At 38.3% G+C, this 17,487-nt stretch overlaps 2 protein-coding genes across 2 annotated transcripts; one reads left to right on the top strand and one right to left on the bottom strand.

Annotated features, from left to right (window-relative positions):
* Positions 1-859: 859 nt before the first annotated feature.
* LOC121506375 (CUB domain-containing protein 1-like) lies at positions 860-12,791 on the top strand. Its single transcript, XM_041782159.1, has 8 exons — positions 860-964; positions 4,216-4,428; positions 4,563-4,919; positions 7,453-7,812; positions 8,025-8,213; positions 10,477-10,830; positions 12,095-12,451; positions 12,536-12,791. Exons 1-8 carry the CDS (start codon positions 901-903, stop codon positions 12,661-12,663), a joined length of 2,022 nt encoding a protein of 673 aa, XP_041638093.1. The 5' UTR covers positions 860-900; the 3' UTR covers positions 12,664-12,791.
* A 437-nt stretch (positions 12,792-13,228) lies between these two features.
* c24h8orf74 (chromosome 24 C8orf74 homolog) lies at positions 13,229-17,209 on the bottom strand. Its single transcript, XM_041782160.1, has 5 exons — positions 17,122-17,209; positions 16,290-16,473; positions 15,910-16,133; positions 13,833-13,952; positions 13,229-13,741 (listed from the first exon to the last, which is right to left on the bottom strand). Exons 1-5 carry the CDS (start codon positions 17,167-17,169, stop codon positions 13,511-13,513), a joined length of 807 nt encoding a protein of 268 aa, XP_041638094.1. The 5' UTR covers positions 17,170-17,209; the 3' UTR covers positions 13,229-13,510.
* Between the last annotated feature and the right edge of the window lie 278 nt (positions 17,210-17,487).

Genomic DNA, 17,487 nt, shown 5'->3' with positions numbered 1-17,487 from the left:
CTCTCTACTTAAGACAACTGTAAATAAACATCTGGGAATTTAGGAGACCTGTTGCTGAGTGTTGGGAGAGGAATGTTGTCCCATTGTTGCCTGATGTAGGGTTCTAGCTCCTCAGCAGTCCTGTTGCCAAATAGCCTCACTGGATGCAAAATCCTCCTCCATCTGTTTTTTCTATTAGTGGTGCTTACTTTTCTAGCCTTTTTGCTGGCCCATCCCAACTTTTTTTGAGATGTGTTGCTACCATGAAATTAAAATGAGTGTATTTTTTTCATGAAATTATAACATAGCTCAATTTCAACATCTGATATGTTGTTTATGTTCTATTGCTAATAACATATAGGTTTGAGATTTTATTTGCATTTTACAGTGTCCCAACTTTTTTGGAAGTGGGGTTGTAGTTAACTCAGGCCACAGAGAACTGAGGCTGCATTATCCATTGATAGCAGGTCTAAAAATTCATTCCCAATCAAGAATCTTATTTGTTTTATTTTTTCAGATCTTTCAGTAATACCCAGATAGAAAAGCCAATCTGTGTGCAGAAGGTCTCGTCTGAGTTTGTAGCAGGTAAAGTGGCATTAATAGTCATTTTGGACAGTTTCATAGCAGGCTAAAACCTCATATCAGCTTTAGTTGTGGCCAAGTGTCCTTTCACACTCTCTCTGAAATGTCATCAGTATGATGTGACGTCAGACTGAGGTTTTGTCAGAACTGATTAGTTTCCACTTTGCAGTCAGACTTCAGGCACGAAACCAGTCTGACCACCAGGCAAAATCAAGAAATGTATTACTTTACTCTTACTGGACAGCTGAACTGATAACAGCGTGACTGCAGCAAGAAACATAATTTGAAAAGTCTTTCGATATTTTTTTTTTCAGACATCAAAACGCTTTTTCTGGAGGGATGGAGTTCTGCAGAACCTGCGTGCTTTTGGGACTTTTATCACGATTGTCAATGTCTTTATCAGGTGAGAAAATGATCTGTTTTAACAGGAAACTTTCTTCATTTCCTGTTCTGAGAAGCTTATCTTACATATTTTCCCTTTAATTTTTTTAAAATTTGTGTCGCAAGAAACACGCTTGGTGTATTTCTTGTTTGGTATAATTATTTTTCTTCTTTAAATCATCTCATATTTGCAAAATGAAAATATTTTTAAAACATAGTGCTTCCTGCATGCATAAATTCCTCACCAATTACTGACTGACCAATCAGCATACATAGAAAATAAACAAATCATCAAAAAAAATTTTGCTTGTTTTGAATTTGATGGCAGCAAAACAACTCAAAAAGTAGGGACAGGGCCATGTTTACCATTGTGTAGCATCCCCTCTTCTTTTAACCCTCAGAGGATCCTTTAAAATCCAACTTAATTTGTTCCTTTGGGCAGAAATCAGCCACCTCCCCAAAACTGCTGTAAAAACTGGATTTATTAATACTTTTTCCACTTTAAATGAGTCAGTCTTGCTAAACTATTTTAGCTGGAAATATACATATCAAACAATAATAATATTTTGGAAATTTTTACAGGCATTTTAAAGGTCAGTGTGGTTCTATAACCCTTCAATTTTTTCATTGAAAAATACCTAAAAACTAAAATAATTTCCAAAAAATACATTTCAATTAGTATTTTGCTTATTATTATTATTATAAGGTCCTGAGATGGGATAATGATTGGCAGCGACATTGATTTTCATGCAGGAAAAACTCACACATTTGTTCCTTGAGGGAGAAATCAGCCACCTCCCAAAAACTGCTGTAAAAATATGATACATTAATACTTTTTTCCACTTTAAACGAGTCAATTTTGTAGAACTACTTCAGCCTGAAATATATATCAAATGATGATAATATTTTGGAAATTTTAACTTGAAGCTGGAAATGAAAGAGACACACAAAGTCACACACACACGACCTCACACACATTCCACCCATACCTGCACACACACACAAACACCATTATCCAACATCAAAAGTGGCACACACTAACATTTTAGCAGCAAGGTACCCTTTAGAAAACAGTAACAAGTGTGAGAAAAGTTGCAGCATCTGGTTAACTAATATAAAAATTAAAAACTGAAGGCCAGTAGTACAAAATTAACCCTCTGGTACCCATTGTGCCAAATATGCACACTTAGTTGATATATTTTTTAAAAAACTTTGTTCTCTTTCACAATTAATATTATCATGTATTGTATTTTTTGTTCATTTTTAAACAATTTCCAAAATTCTGTCCCAGCCACAACAATCAGCCCAACATAAATAAAGTAGCAAAATCTTTTTTATAGTGTAAATATCCCTGGTGTGCAAAAAATGTGCATTGAAACCCATTCAAACCACTTCTTTTGATCTATACACCATTAAGGCATGAATCATGCATTTTCTGGTTTCTGGGTTTCATTTGAGAGTTGGGGCTTTACATTTGCACCTGGACCATTTTTTTTACCCTGTGATGTCACTTTTACCATATATGGGCGAGGGCAGGAAATACGTGTTTTTTCCACCAGATTTCAGTGTTTTTACTGCCCTTTCTCCCCTTCTCACGAACTCTCTGAGGTTTTGTTTAAGTGCAGATCAGTGTGTGAGTCTGTGAGTGTGTCTGTGCAATGATCAAAAAATAAGTTATCTAATTTTCATGTAGTAACTTGCAACAAAAATCATTTTTTGTGTATTTTGCATCTAAAAATGCAGTGACATCATCAATGAAACATGGCATTTAAAGGGTTAAAAAAATTAAAATGAATGAGTATTTGATATTTATGGTTAGGGCTGACCTGAAATTAGAAAAATATAATTCAATAACAGAAAAATAATTTTGAAATGTATGGTATTTATAACATGATTAAAAGGTGTGCATTTTTTTTTTTTTTTTTTTTTGCGCACAAGGGTGAAAAACGTGAGTATCTTAGAATAACTGACCTCACAAAGAAACTAATAATGCCTTTTAACCAATGTTGCTACTAATCAATGACATATGCCAGGCTGCAATAATCAAAAAATAAGTTATCTAATTTTCATGTAGTAACTTGCAAAAAAGTCATTTTTGTGTATTTTGCATCTAAAAATGCAGTGACATCATCATTGAAACATGGCATTTAAAGGGTTAAAAAAATAAAAATGAATGAGTATTTGACATTTATGGTTAGGGCTGACCTTAATGCATTTTAACCAATGTTGCTACTAATATATGACATATGCCAGGCTGCAATCATTCATAAATAAGTTATTCCTTTTCAGTGTAATATCTTGAAAAAATCAACTTGTGTTTTTTTCATCAAGAAATTTTAATTGTTTACATTACAAACATGGCAATTAAAGGGTTAAAAGATATGACAGTTATTGAGTATTTGGTATTTTTGTTTATGGCACAAGTTGATGAAACAAGGAAAAATTAAACAAATAAAAATAAACTAATATAACTTTTTTATTTACAGTAATAACCCCTGTGCATTTTTTGCAAACTAGGAGGAAAATGAGGCAGCAATTTGTAGGGATACCAGAGGGTTAAATCTTAACATCAAGGAATACATTAGTTTAAGTTCAAATAAATGTGGGGTAAAATGGCATCTTCAATGGTTTAAATAGGGTAGTTTTTGTCTGAAGGAACAAATCTGTTGTTTTTTTCATAGCGTAGCCATTTGAGGCTAATTTAACGAACTGATACAACTATTCAAAAATGTGTTAAAAATGAATATCCTCTTGCTTATTTGAGCTTTTTTCATTCAATACAGCCAAAATGGCATGAAAATAATAAACAGAATATACAGAAACTGGTCCCAGGAACCTCTGAGGGTTCACAAACATCTGGGAAGTGAGGAGATCTGTTGTTTGAATTTTGGGAGAGAAATGTTGTCCCATTCTTGCCTTGTGTGAGATTCTAACTTCTCTACAGTCCTGGGTCTACTTTGACAGACTGACTTCTTTGTTCTATGATGGGACAAAAGTTTTCAGTTGGTCAAAGGTCTGATTCATTAATTTTGATTCATTTGAGTTGACCACAGAACAGTTTTCCATTTTACCTCAGTCCATTTTAAATGAGCCTTGGTCCAGAGAGGATCTGGGGCCTCCAAACAACCAAAACCAGCCATCAATTTTGCTCTCAGAGCAAAAAGCACTGTTTTTGTGAGGCCAAAACTGCAGTGTTGTAACTACAGTTCTCTAATGACAGAGTTTTAGCTCTTTAGTCTGATTAAAATTTTTCTGTTCCATTTTTCTTTCCAGGTGGAAGAATAACATCAGTGACGTCTGATTCTGACACCATCATCTCCATCAGCAGGATGAGCGATGAGCCACAATGTGATGTGTGTGTGAATAAAACCACGAGGATATGCCACTCAACAGAGATATCCCTGACAGATCCTCTCAACATCTCTGTGGAATTTACCTGTCCACAACCTCAGGAACTCTTCAATGTGGAAATCAACAGAGAAATCGGTAGGAAACACAAAAACAGCAGTGTTGGTATTTTTCTTCAGAGAAATTCTGAGCAAGTCACCTTTAAAGTTTAATCAATAACAAAGTCTTCATCAGAAAACTAAATCTGCTTTTCTTTTATGTTCAAATTCCAGACTGCACAGAGACTTCTTTTTCAGTTAACATCCTTAAGGCACAGTCTTCACTCTTCCCAGACTTCCCTCGAACCTTTACCTGGGACCTGAAGACCTCCTCAAAACAGACATTCCAGCTTGAATTCCCGAAACCAGGCATGCGCCAAATTCAAGTGGGCGAGTCCTGTCCTGATCAGCAAACATACTCACTGGTAGCTTATTTGCGCAAAGGCCTATCAGTCATTGGTCTCTTCTGCAAAGGGGGACCTGTGACCACCATTCTGGTTCGATCAAAAGGACGTCTGTATCTAATGGTGCCTAGAGACACACAGCCGGACCCTGTCAACATCAGTGTAACACAAGGGCCTGAGACCAGGAGTAAGTTACTGGCTTTTGTCAAAAACACTTTGACCTTTTTAAAACATAATGCTGCAAAACCACCGACCAAAAGAGTCTTTATTTTCATCTTTGAAAGGGCTGTTTTTTTCTCAGGGTTTTTTTTGTACAGTCATGGACGAAAGTATTGGCACTCCTGGAATTCTTCCAGAAAATACACAATTTCCTCCAGAAATTGTTGCAATTACTAATGTTTTTGGTATACACGTTTATTTCCTTTATGTGCATTAGAACAACACAAAAAAAACAGAAGAAAAAAAGCCAAAATTTACATAATTTTACACAAAACTCAAAATATAGGCTGGACAAAATTGTTGTCACCCTCAACTTAATATTTGGTCGCACACCCTTGAGAAAAAATAACTGAAACCAATCCCTTCCTATACCCATCAGCAAGCTTTTCACACCTCTCAACTGGAATTTTGGACCACTCGTCTTTTGCAAACTGCTCCAGGTCTCTCAGATTTGAAGGATGCCTTCTTGCAACAGCAATTTTGAGATCTCTTCATAGGTGTTCAATGAGATTTAGATCTGGACTCATTGCTGGCCACTTCAGAACTCTCCAGCACTTTGTCTCCAACCATTTCTTGGTGCTTTTTCAGTTATGTTTGGGGTCACTGTCCTGCTGGAACACCCATGACCTCTGACACAGACCCAGCTTTCTGACACTAGCCCCTACATTGTGGCCCAAAATCTTTTAATAGTCTCCAGATTTCATGATTCCTTGCACACAGTCAAGGCACCCAGTGCCAGAGGCAGCAAAACAACCCCAAAACATCCTTGAACCTCCACCATGTTTGACTGTAGGTACTGTGTTCTTTTCTTTGTAGGCCTCATTACATTTTCTGTAAACAGTAGAATGACGTGCTTTTCCAAAAAGCTCTACCTAAAGGCCAGCTCAGACTACATGAACTCAGCCAGATTGAAGCCCAACTGCGACGTCACAGCTCGTCGTCAAAACTCTGGCCGGATTTTGAGAGTCGGGAATGACAAACTGTCTTGTCGTGTGACATAATTAACGACACGTCCAAGACTCCTTACGATTCCTCATGACCATGATTCAACAAGACTAGCATGTCAGAATTTTTCGTACATCATCGTCTAGTTTGACACCCTGACCTGACGTCAACGACATGAATCCTGACGTCTAACAACAGGAGAACATTTGCTCATTATCTTTGCTTCATCATTTACAAGATTTACCACTTTTATCCCCTTTTATTCCCTAAAACTAATGTATTTTACTTTATGTTATTTACGTTATCACATGCATACCTTAAGTTCTATCTGAAAGAGAGCCAGTCCATATTGTCCTCCTTTTGATACATCCATACTTATTACCCATAATCCAATCCATAATTGTTTCTTATTTTCCCTTTTTTTTTTTTGAGCCAAAAGACTACCACAATCACATAGAGCCCTTCTGTTGTAGAGTGATTGACACTCTTTGGCCCACCCACCGACAAACCTGTGAACTTGCACTCAGTCGTGGAGACAGTGGTGACATCAGCATATGCTGAGCGGTCCCCACCACTCTTGTAGTGTGGCCAGGCTGTCGGCCAAGACGGGACAAGATTTTGGTCGCATAGTCTGACATGGTGCCATCGTGAACCACCTAAAGAATCGTGTAGTCTGAGCCGGCCTTTAGTCTCATCTGTCCACAAAATGTTCTCCCAGAAGGATTGAGGCTTACTCAGGTACATTTTTGCAAACTCCAGTCTGGCTTTTTTATGTCTCTTTGTCAGCAGTGGGGTTCTCCTCGGTCTCCTGCCATAGCGCTTTATCTCATTCAGATGACCACGTATGGTCTGAGCTGACACTTTTGCACCCTGAGTCTGCAGGACAGCCTGAACTTGTGTGGAAGTTGACTGACGATGTTTATCCACCATTCCAACTATCCTGCGTTGCATTCTTTTGTCAGTTTTTCTCTTCCGTCCACGTCCAGGGAGATTAGCCACAGTTCTATGGGTTATAAACTTCTTGATTATATTACTCACACCGGACAAAGGAATTTCAGGATCTCTGGAGATGGTCTTGTAATCTTTAGATTGTTAAAATTTTTCCACTATTTTGCATCTTAAGTCCTCGGACAGTTCTGGGCTCTTCTTTCTCTTCTCCATGCTTTGTGTGACACAAAGCACACACACAAAGGTTGAGTCAACTTTTATCCATTCTAACTAGCTTCAGATGTGATTTCTAGATTGCCAGCACCTGTTACTGCGACAGGTGAGTTTAAAAGAGCATTTAACACAGTTTTAAAAGGGTGCCAAGAATTTTTTCCAGCCTATATTTTGAGTTTTGTGTAAAATTATGTCAATTTAATTTTTTTTTCCTTCTGTTTTTTTGTGTTGTCCCAGTGCACATAAATTAGATAAACGTGTATACCTAAATCATCTGTAATTGCAACAATTTCTGGGAGAAATGGTGTATTTTCTGGAAATATTCCAGGGGTGCCAATACTTTCATCCATGACTGTATGTTTCAAACCACAATATTCCATCTCTTCTGTCTACAGTGTTGGCGATAGTGAAAGTGAACCTACCACGAGGTGCATCAGACACAGACTTCTTTACGCCAAACTATCCTTTAAGTTACCCGGACAAACAGCAGATGCGGTGGGATTTCATGGTACCCAGAAGGCACAACTACACGATCCTTTTTAACAACCAAACGTCTCCTGAGTGCCTTGAGGGCGACGTGACTGTTGAATATCAAAAAAAGGAAGGCGAGGTGATCAGACGAACTCTGATGGATCGTCAGCCGGAGCATCAGCAGGGAAACTTCAGCATGGCGCTGGAGAATTGTGAAACCGACACGAGAGTGTGGGGCCTCGTCTTCAGCTACAGAGTCTCAGTGATGAGGAGTGGGCACCCAGGTATGGTGTTAACTAACATTCAGGTAACTGGTGGAAAAGTGTTCAGCAGTGTATCAACAAAGCTAAACCATCGCTGTGTATGAGATACATGGATGGTTTTAGTAATCTGAAGGCCCAAAGAAAAGACCAAGACAAGATCTGCCCTAACCCTAACTGTCATGAAACACAGTTTTTAAAATACTGCTGTCTCTTTTGTTGTATTTTCCTCTCAGTTTCATGCATGGTGGATCTAACTGAGCACAAAGACGTGACCCTTCAGATAGAGAAAGTTCAATCTGGCACTGACTGTGAGATGAACTTTGACTCAAAGGTTGAGAAAATTACCTTCGCTCCAGGGACCAAGACTAACCTGACCTTTCTTGACTGCCAAGTTGGCGATGTGCGCACAAGTCAAGTAATTGGTGAGTTGTTTTTTTATTTTTTAATTTATCCTCCTAAGATACTGCGTGCACATATGTTGATATTAGATTCTGGCTTTCCCACACCACACCACAGTAATACATTCTACTATTAGAATTTTGGAGAAAATTGTCTGGACTGTCCATTGAAATATTAGTAATTCATTTGAAATACTGGAGGAATTCTAATGAAAATTTCAGGGATTTCCATGAGTAATTTTGGGTTTATTTCTTGAAAATTTTCATGAAATTTTTTGTATACTATTTTGTATATTTTTAATAGTTTCAATGTAAATTTTGCAGTGAATTTTTTGAGTATTTTCATGGATGTTTTTTCATGTTTTATGTTAATTTGGGAAATTTGTTTTGTATTTGATTTGATTGAATTTGATTTTTTTTTTGGGGGGGGGGGCTATTTGCTCCTAAATTTTAAGGTATGCTCACAGAAAATTTTATTTTCTAATTTGGGGAATTTGACTGGGAATTGGGAGGCAGGGTATCCTTTGATATTGCTAGAATGTTATGGAATTTACAGAAGAATTTGTTGGCATGTTTGGGGGAATTTTCCATTGTTTTTCATGGAACCTTGGGAATATATATGTTTTGGGGAATTTGCTTCAGTTTTTTTGGGAAAATCTTCAGGAAATTAAATGAAATTTTAATTAAAATTCAGGCTTTATAATAATGTTTAGTTGAAGCATTTGAAGAATACTTGAAAAAAAAATTGGGTAAATTTTAAAAATATGATTAAGAATTCTGCACAGAAATTTGATCTTTGGAATTTCAGGGAATGTGTGTTGATATTGGAAATTCATTTTTGTCAAAATTATTTCCTGTTAAAATACAAGACTGAGCTTTTCAAACTTGTCTGGTCCTAATTATCCAAAGTAAGTGGGAGAAACTAAAACTGAATTCAAAACAAAAGCTCGGGTCTCAGGAGGTTATGCATGTTTCTGATCCCAATTCCAAAAAAGCTGGGGCGCTGTGTAAAATGTAAATAATATATTAGCTTATTTTGAATTTCACAGTAGCAGCACATCTCAAAAAAGTAGGGACAGGGCAACAAAAGGCTGGAAAAGTAAGTGGGATGAATGAAAAACAGCAAGAGGAGCGTTTTGCATTTACCTGGATTATTGGGAACAGATAAGTATGACTGGGTATAAAAGGAGCATTTTAGAGGGGCAAAGGTGCAGCAATCTGTGAAAAACTGCGTCCAACATTGTGGAACGACTTCAGAAAAATGTGCCACAGTGTAAAATTGAAGACTTTGAATATCCCACCTTCTACAGCAGTGATCAGCTGGCGGCTGGAAAAAAGACGTGATTTATCAGGTATTTTGTCTTTAGATATCGAATGAACCCCAGAAAAAATAAACATTTAAACAGTATTATCAGAATGACTTAACATTTCATCTGTTTTTACATAAATCTGCCTGTCAGCCATGATAAGTTAATATGATGTATGATAAACACAAACCGTTCTGTCCAATCCTCATTAAATCTGCAGTTTTGTGTGTCATCGCTCTAATTGAAGCCAAAATATCTCAAACGCCCCCTTGAGGCTGGCTGCAGTATAGGCAGTGACATGACTGACTGACCCTGCTGTTAAGACTCGAAAATACAATCAATTAATAAAAGAAAAATACAAGTTAAAGCTGTATCATCAAAAGAAGAAGTCAAATGTGAACATGATCCAGAAACGCCACTGTCTCCTCTGGGCTAAAGCTCATTTAAAATGGACTGAGGCAAAAATGGAAAACTGTTCTGTGGTCAACTTAGTTGGTGGTGCAGTCCATAAATACAAGTTAAAGCTGTATAATGCAAAGAAGTAGCCACATGTGAACATGATCCAGAAATGGCGCTGTCTTCTCTGGGCCCAACTTCCTTTTAAATGGACTGAGGCAAAATGGAAAACTGTTCTGTGATCGTATAATTCCAAATTGATGAGTCAGACCTTTCATAAATCGAAAACATTTGTTGCATCACAGAACAAAGTATCTGGCAAAGACGACCCCAGCCTGTTGAGCAGCTAGAATCCTACATAAGGCAAGAATGGGACAAATTTCCTTGTTATGTTCTATGGTAAAAAAAAAAATGGTTGTATATGTGTGAAGCATTGCATTCTGTTTTTAATCTACATTTTACATAGTGTCCCAACTTTGGAATTGGGGTTGTAAATAAAAACTAACTGAATATATTCATGTTTCTTATGTCTGGTGTTCTTTAATGAAGAACTGAATTTTCTCACCCTGCCTTTGTAAAAACAGGTTGCCAAAATGCATCACGCCCCTCAACTTTCCTCACTGTTCAAAAACTGGACACCTGTTTGCCGATGACTCTCCACAGCTTCACCTGGTTCATCGACATCCCTCAGAGCAGCACCATTGATCTCCAATCACCCACAGGGAGCTTCCGCCAGTCGCTGCCTGGTCAGGAGTGTGATCAGGCCGTCTCTCTGCATGTGACAGAGGATGACGGTGTTCCTGTTGGTGATTTCTGCTACAACGGAACAATCACTCAAATTCAGGTGCACTCCAGAGTCTACATCACAGCCTCAGCCCCTGACTTAAGCAACATTAGTGGGCCTTTTCTCCATGTCAGCTACAGCGAGGAAATCCCAGGTAAAACATTCATAAATCCCAAGCTGCATGTGCAAGTTGACCAAACTTTCAATCAGCAAATTAGTTTTATAAATTAATAATGGATTTATCAGAATATGGTTAAAGTGTGAACATCTTTCTCTTTATATTAACTATCTTGTGCAACAAACAGCCCAAGATAGCAATATACTGGTAGTACTAGACAATGCACTGATTAGCAAATCTCATAAACCTGTATTTCATTTATAACAACAGTCTGTAAACATCTCGAAAGTGAGGAGACCAGCTGCTGGAGTTTGGGGACAATAATGTTGTCCCATTCTTGCTTTATGTAGGGTTCTAGCAGCTCAACAGTCCTGGGTTGCCTTTGCCAAATATTTTGTTCTATGATGCATCAAATGTTGTCGATTTATGAAAGGTTTGATTCATCAGTTTTGAATTATCTGACCGCAGAACAGTTTTCCATTTTTCCTCAGTGCATTTAAAATGAGATTTGGCCTATAAAACACAGCTTAATTTCTGAATCATGTTTACATATGGCTTCCTTGGCGTGATACAGCTTTAACTTGTATTTGTAGATAGCACCGCCAACTGAGTTGACCACAGAACAGTTTTCCAATTTATCTCAGTCCATTTTAAATGAGCTTTAGCCCAGAGCAGACAGCGCTATTTCTGGATTATATACACATATGACCTATTCTTTGCATGATTTGGCTTTAAATTGCATTTGTGGATGGCACAGCCAACTGAGTTGACCACAGAACAGTTTTTCCATTTTGCCTCAGTGCATTTTAACGGAAGGCAGCGGTGCCACCTGAGGGCCCGATTATCACAAGCATCAAATACTGACCTTCAGCTTTGTGCAAGGATTTCTCCAGATGTGCTGTAGATGGTGGGATCTTCAACGTCTTTGCAAGTTTCAACATCTGATAGATTATGTTCTAATTTGAAAAAATATGGGTTTATGAGATTTGCAGATCACTGCATTCTGTTTTATTAACATTTTACACAGCGCTTGAACTTTGTTTTAATTGGGGTTGTTCATTTAAGTTGGTTTAAAAGCTTTTGGTTTTGGATTTGACAGTTGCAAAAAAGTCTGTGTGATATAGTGTAAACCACTTTCCTGCTGAGTTAGAGCTAATATAAGCATTCTTCTTAAGTTTTCCATTTGGCTGTATGGTATGTATACCACAAACACAATTAAATAGAGAATATATACACCTCTGTTTTCCATACCACAAAAGCAACAGTACTGACTCTCATCATAATTTTCACCCCTTTTTAGAGAACATCATATACAGCTTAAGTCTACATATCTCACCACGGGCCCTGTTGGCCACCCCTAACTGGCCTATGGGCATGAAGCCTTTGTCAACAGTGTCCTGGATCATCACTGTCCCGAGTGAGAACATAGCGCACCTGACGTTTGTCAGCGTCAGCCAGCCTAGATGCAAAGATCGCCACACAATCATCAGGGTGGCGAAGATTGGGGACGAGGAGGAGCTCTTAAGTCGCAGGGAGGACGAGGTGCTGGAGGACGAGCTTCTGGTGGATCACAGTTTCTATCTGAACGTGTCCAACTGTTTGCCAGAGCTGGGACAATTTGGTGTTGTGATCAAAGTTGAGCTGAAGACACCACCTAGTAAGGAAACAGATTTTTCCCTTTATTTTTATTTCCCAAAAATACTCAAAATAAATGGTTATATTGAAATATTTTCCTCCACAGATTTCTCCGCCATCTTCTTTGGGAAAATTGGAGTCCTGATCATTGTGTTCATAGTGGTGGCTGCAGTCTTCTACATCATACGTGAGTTAACTTGTAGCACAACTTTAACGCTCACAGGTACGTCCTGAGGATGTTTTGATGTTCTGAAATGGGTTTTTATGTTGATTAACATTTTCTCCTTTTGTCTTCTGTTTTGTCAAACAGGGAGAAAAACTTGAATTGAAGGAGTCCTGTAGAAGCTTGACTTGCTTTGTATTTTTACACACCAAGGCTACCTGCTTCTAACATTTGACTTTATGGCAAAGCTAAACAGCATCTTGCTTAGATTTAAGATATTCCTTTCCATTTACTTTTTTTTTTTTTTTTTTACCAAAAAACAGAAAAAATAACAAAAAAACCTCTTTAATGTCAAAGTGAAAACAGATTACTATAAAGTAATGATAACTGACTATATAAATATTCATCCCTTCATGTCAGTATTTAGTAGAGTCATAGATTTAAACATGTGACATATTCCTTCCATATTCCTTTCTTGATGATGGATTTAACTGAACTCTGGGCGATGTTCAGTGCCTCAGATTTTTTTTGTATCCATCCCCTTTCTTACACTTTTCAATACCACTTTCTATGAGTTGCTTGGAGTGTTCTTTTGTATTTATGGTGTAATGGTAGCCAGGAATACTGACGAACCAGTGATTGGACTTTCCAGACACAGGTGTCTTTTTTACTACAATCTCTTGAGACACTTGATGAAGTACTTAAAGGTTGGCATGACAAGGGAGACAAAGATGAAAAGTACTAAATGAAAGGAGGGAGAATGAACCTAAACGATGGTGAAATTCTAACTCTAATAAAGCAGGAAGTCTACAAAAGTTATTCTTTTCAACACCAGATCAATCTACTGATCTACTTAGAGATTGTTAAGCTGCTTTCATTAACTCAGTTTCTGTCCCCAGACTGCATTTCAAGCCTCTCTTATTTCCTTGAGTTTGCTCGGTGTTGCACTGACTTTGTTGGTGCTTCTTGACGTGAGCTAGATTGACCTGTGTTGGAAAGAACAGGACTGTGGAGCCTCCCTGTGGCCGCTGATGCCTGCTGCAGTTTGATGTGCTGGATGTCACTGAGAAGCAGAGCCTCCTGGGTCAGACTCTGCAGCATCTGATCTTGTGTGGCGCTCACGGCTGTACGGACCAACGATAAAAGCCCCTGGTGAAAAAGCAGACACAGTGCTGGTCAGGTCTGAGTTTTTCTTAAATGTTCAACTGGTTTTGGCTTTGTCATTCTTAACAAGGCTTACCTGTTCGCTTAGTTCCTCACCCTCAGGAACGACAATGTCCCCTAGAGAGACTCTCGATCCATCTCGGAGCAACTTTAGCTCCTCAATTTTCTGTTGTAACTCTGGGGTTACAGCTGTTCCCTGGAGCACACAAATGCAATCAAATCAGCAGAGAGTGCATTTTTTATATTGTGAAGAAGTGACCCAGGACCACAAATTCCTTAAGAGAAATCACCAACCAAATTTTTGACTGTTGGCTTGATGTTCTTTCTATCAAATGCTGTTATTTTTACACCAGATGTTTTTACACCTTCCAAAAAGTTCAACTTTTGTCTCGTCAGTCCACAGAATATCTCTCCAAAAGTCTTGGGGATCATCAAGATGTTTCTTGGCAAATGTGAGATGAGCCTTTGTGTTCTTCATGTCAGCAGTGGTTTTTGCCTTGGAACTCTCTCATTTTTTGCCCAGTGTCTTTCTTATGGTTGAGTCATGAACTCTGACCATAGCTGAGGCCAGTGAGGCCTGCAGATCTTTGGATGTCATTCTGGGTTCTTTTGTGACCTCCTGGACGAGTCGTCACTGCGCTCTTGGAGTAATTTTGATTGGCCAGCCACTCCTGGGAAGGTTCAACTGTTCTCAGTTTTCTCCATTTGTGGATAATGGCTCTGACCGTGGTTCACTGGAGTCCCAAAGCCTTGGAAATGGCTTTGTGACCTTTTCCAGACTGATAGATTTCAATCATTTTGTTTCTCATTTGTCGTTGAATTTCTTTGGATCGTGGCATGATGTGTTTCTTTTTGAGATCTTGTCGCCTACTTCACTTCATCAGACAGCTTCTAAGTGATTTCTTGATTCAGCAAATCTGGCGGTAATCAGGCCTGGGTGTGGCCAGTGAAATTGAACTCAGCTTTCCAAGAACTGTGGTTGATCACAGTTAACTCATGATTTAACAAGGAAGGCAATTACTTTTTCACATAGGGCCAGATAGTTTTGGATTTCTTTTTCCCTTAATAAATAAAATCATTATTTAGAAACTGCAATTTGTATTTACTTAGGTTGTCTTTGTGAAATATTAAAATTGGTTTGGTGATCCGAAACATTTAAGTGCAAAAAAATCAGGAATAAGAAAGGGGGCAAATACTTTTTCACAACACTGTAAATATGAATAAATCTTGAGACAAATACTAAAATTTACCGCTTTTAAAGAGAATGCATGTGTGAATTATTGTATGTCCACTTAGGGCTCCTGTATGTCGAGTTTTTGCGACATTTTTTTCCTGGCACATGTTCACAACCCCCTTTTGGGTCCCGACCCACCAGTTGAGAACTACTGCTATAATACCAGATCTATTGTATAATAATGTACCATATTATATCACAGCGTGTTGTGTAATTCTGTATCTTACTTTACTGTATCACGTCTTATTGTACTGTACCGCATCATATTGAAGTGTATTGTAATTTATAATACTGCATTTTATCATTTCATTTTGTATAATACTGTTTTCGTATTATATTTCAATACACAATATGCCAGCAAACATGCTATATGCTAATGACTCTGAACACAGAGAGCAGCCAAGACTAGGAATGTTGCTAAACTTTTGATTTTGATTTGTTTCAGAATATTGGAGTCATGTTATGATTTTAGCATGATTTTTCTGGTTTATATTTTTACAAAGCTTGATTTTTTTTCCAAGTCCTTAACAATAAAAGTGCAAAGTACACCTTTATTTGTTTCTTTTTTTATTATTAAAATAGGCAAGTCTTGTGGTTTTAGGTTGTGGAGATGTTGGTAAAACAACGCATATGTTTTGCACATTGCTTTTATGTTTTTCTTAGCGCAATTTCTTTGAATAACTGCAAATTTTAAAGTAGATGTTTTGTCTGCTACTGAGTGGAGTTGTGCCCCCATGAGCCAACTTTCATAACCATTAAGTGTGAGCACTGCCTGTGCAAAGACGGATAATTTTAGTCACCTCTGTTGCTTGAATTAATGCTTTTCTGTTATTTGCATAGTACTGGTGTGATTTTCTGAAATCTTAAAGGTGTTTGTAGCTCTTGGGTTGCTTCTCGGTCGTAACAGTCGAGTCATTACCTGTGCTAGAGGGCATGGTGTGGGTGGCAGTTGCACCTCCAAGTGTAGCTGACGTATGGACACGCTTACAGCTCCACCCACCACTGCCTGGAAGAGCCTCTGCCTGGTGATGCAGGTGTTTGTGAGGAAGTTGGTGAACTTGTGCCATTGGACACAGGTTACGTTTGGCAAACGCTCAGACAGTGCAACCCCAAGTAAGGACAGCAGGTCGGGTATGTCGAGACCTAAAGGATGAAGAACAATCAAAGACAGAGGAGGCTGCAGAAAATTAGGATCTGCACATTACTGAACATGGTGCTAACTCTCACTGCCATGACCTGAGGGCAGTTCACTGAGTCGCCTGTAAAGCCTCTGCTTCTTACAGTGCAGTTATTTCTGACCTTCCAGCTTTGGAAAGATGTCTTTGGCCATCAGAGCTGCCTGGATAACGTCACACCAAGGAAAGCCGCAAGCTGCAGCGAACATGGTGACATCATACACAAACTCCTGATGGAAGCAGCAGCGTTCATCGCAGAATTCAGGCCAGGAGAAGTGAGCGCTGAGCCTCTGCAAACCCTCATCTCTCTATTTAAAAAGAAAAAAAAAATCACAAAAACACAGGATTAGATTACACATCATTTGTGTTTCATGCAGCTGCAGTGCAATACTGGAGCAATAACTAGATGGCAAGTAAAGGGATGCATTCAATTAATTTTACAGTGAATTCAAATGTTTCATCTTTAACATTTACATAATATATAGAAGATTAAAGAACCCATATGCAGTGTGGCCCCTTTGAAAGTGTTATTAAAGAATTATTCATGATGCTCTGGCGCTCTATTGTAAAAACAGTTATATTTTTTGCTGAAATAAGCACTTGTATCATGTCGTGCATGCATTGTTTATGTGCAGTTTTTACAGTTATGTAATCACGCCCCATTTCCTGTACTTTAAATTGCAGCAGGATTCAGTTAAAAATTAGGTTTTGCATTTGTGTACTTAGAATAATAGCAGATTACATAGTTGAGGGCTAGTAGTGTAAAGTTGAAGAGTAGCTTCGCCGCAGGGGGCTGCTCTGTTTTAGCTCTCAGTCGATATGCTAACCTCGTGTTTTGGTCCATTTTGGTGTTAATTTAAAAGTTAGCCAGCGGGGTTTATAGCCTATTTTTCGCGCAGTTATTTACCTCTTATCGTGGATAAATAATTCCACGAGTTTATAAAATATCTACCCACCTGGAGCGTCGCTATCTGTGACATTTCACTCTCAGTAAGTGAGTCCATCCTCGATAAACGGCACAAGTTCCACTTGTTGCCATTGGAGAAGGACGCGAGGGCTTACGGCGGTGTCAACGTGATTACGTCACCGGTTGGCTGCCCGGAAACTGCCGGCTTCTGTCTGTTGTAATAACTCAGAACATGTCCCAACTCTTCAGCCTAGAAATATAATGAATTTATAACGCTTTTCTAATGGCGTCACTGTACACATTTAGTTCAGAGTTTTATGCCAATTTATTTTTTACATTTTAAAGGCTCAAAAGCAGCTTTAGCTTGTATTTCATCTCTAAAATACAGTAATTTATGCTGTCTATTAGTTAGGCT

Source organism: Cheilinus undulatus, linkage group 24 (genome assembly GCF_018320785.1).
Source record: "Cheilinus undulatus linkage group 24, ASM1832078v1, whole genome shotgun sequence".
NCBI lineage: Eukaryota > Metazoa > Chordata > Actinopteri > Labriformes > Labridae > Cheilinus > Cheilinus undulatus.
This window is presented reverse-complemented; position numbering and strand designations above follow the sequence as displayed.

Excerpts from the sequence above, each read along its gene's own strand:
- LOC121506375 (XM_041782159.1), top strand. The coding sequence starts at position 901 with ATGGAGTTCTGCAGAACCTGCGTGCTTTTGGGACTTTTATCACGATTG. Across the intron at positions 965-4,215 it reads ATTGTCAATGTCTTTATCAG|GTGGAAGAATAACATCAGTG; the intron begins GTGAGAAAATGA and ends TTTTCTTTCCAG. Across the intron at positions 10,831-12,094 it reads CTACAGCGAGGAAATCCCAG|AGAACATCATATACAGCTTA; the intron begins GTAAAACATTCA and ends ACCCCTTTTTAG.
- c24h8orf74 (XM_041782160.1), bottom strand. The coding sequence starts at position 17,169 with ATGGACTCACTTACTGAGAGTGAAATGTCACAGATAGCGACGCTCCAG. Across the intron at positions 16,474-17,121 it reads CACAGATAGCGACGCTCCAG|AGAGATGAGGGTTTGCAGAG; the intron begins GTGGGTAGATAT and ends CTTTTTAAATAG. Across the intron at positions 13,742-13,832 it reads GTGAGGAACTAAGCGAACAG|GGGCTTTTATCGTTGGTCCG; the intron begins GTAAGCCTTGTT and ends CTTTTTCACCAG.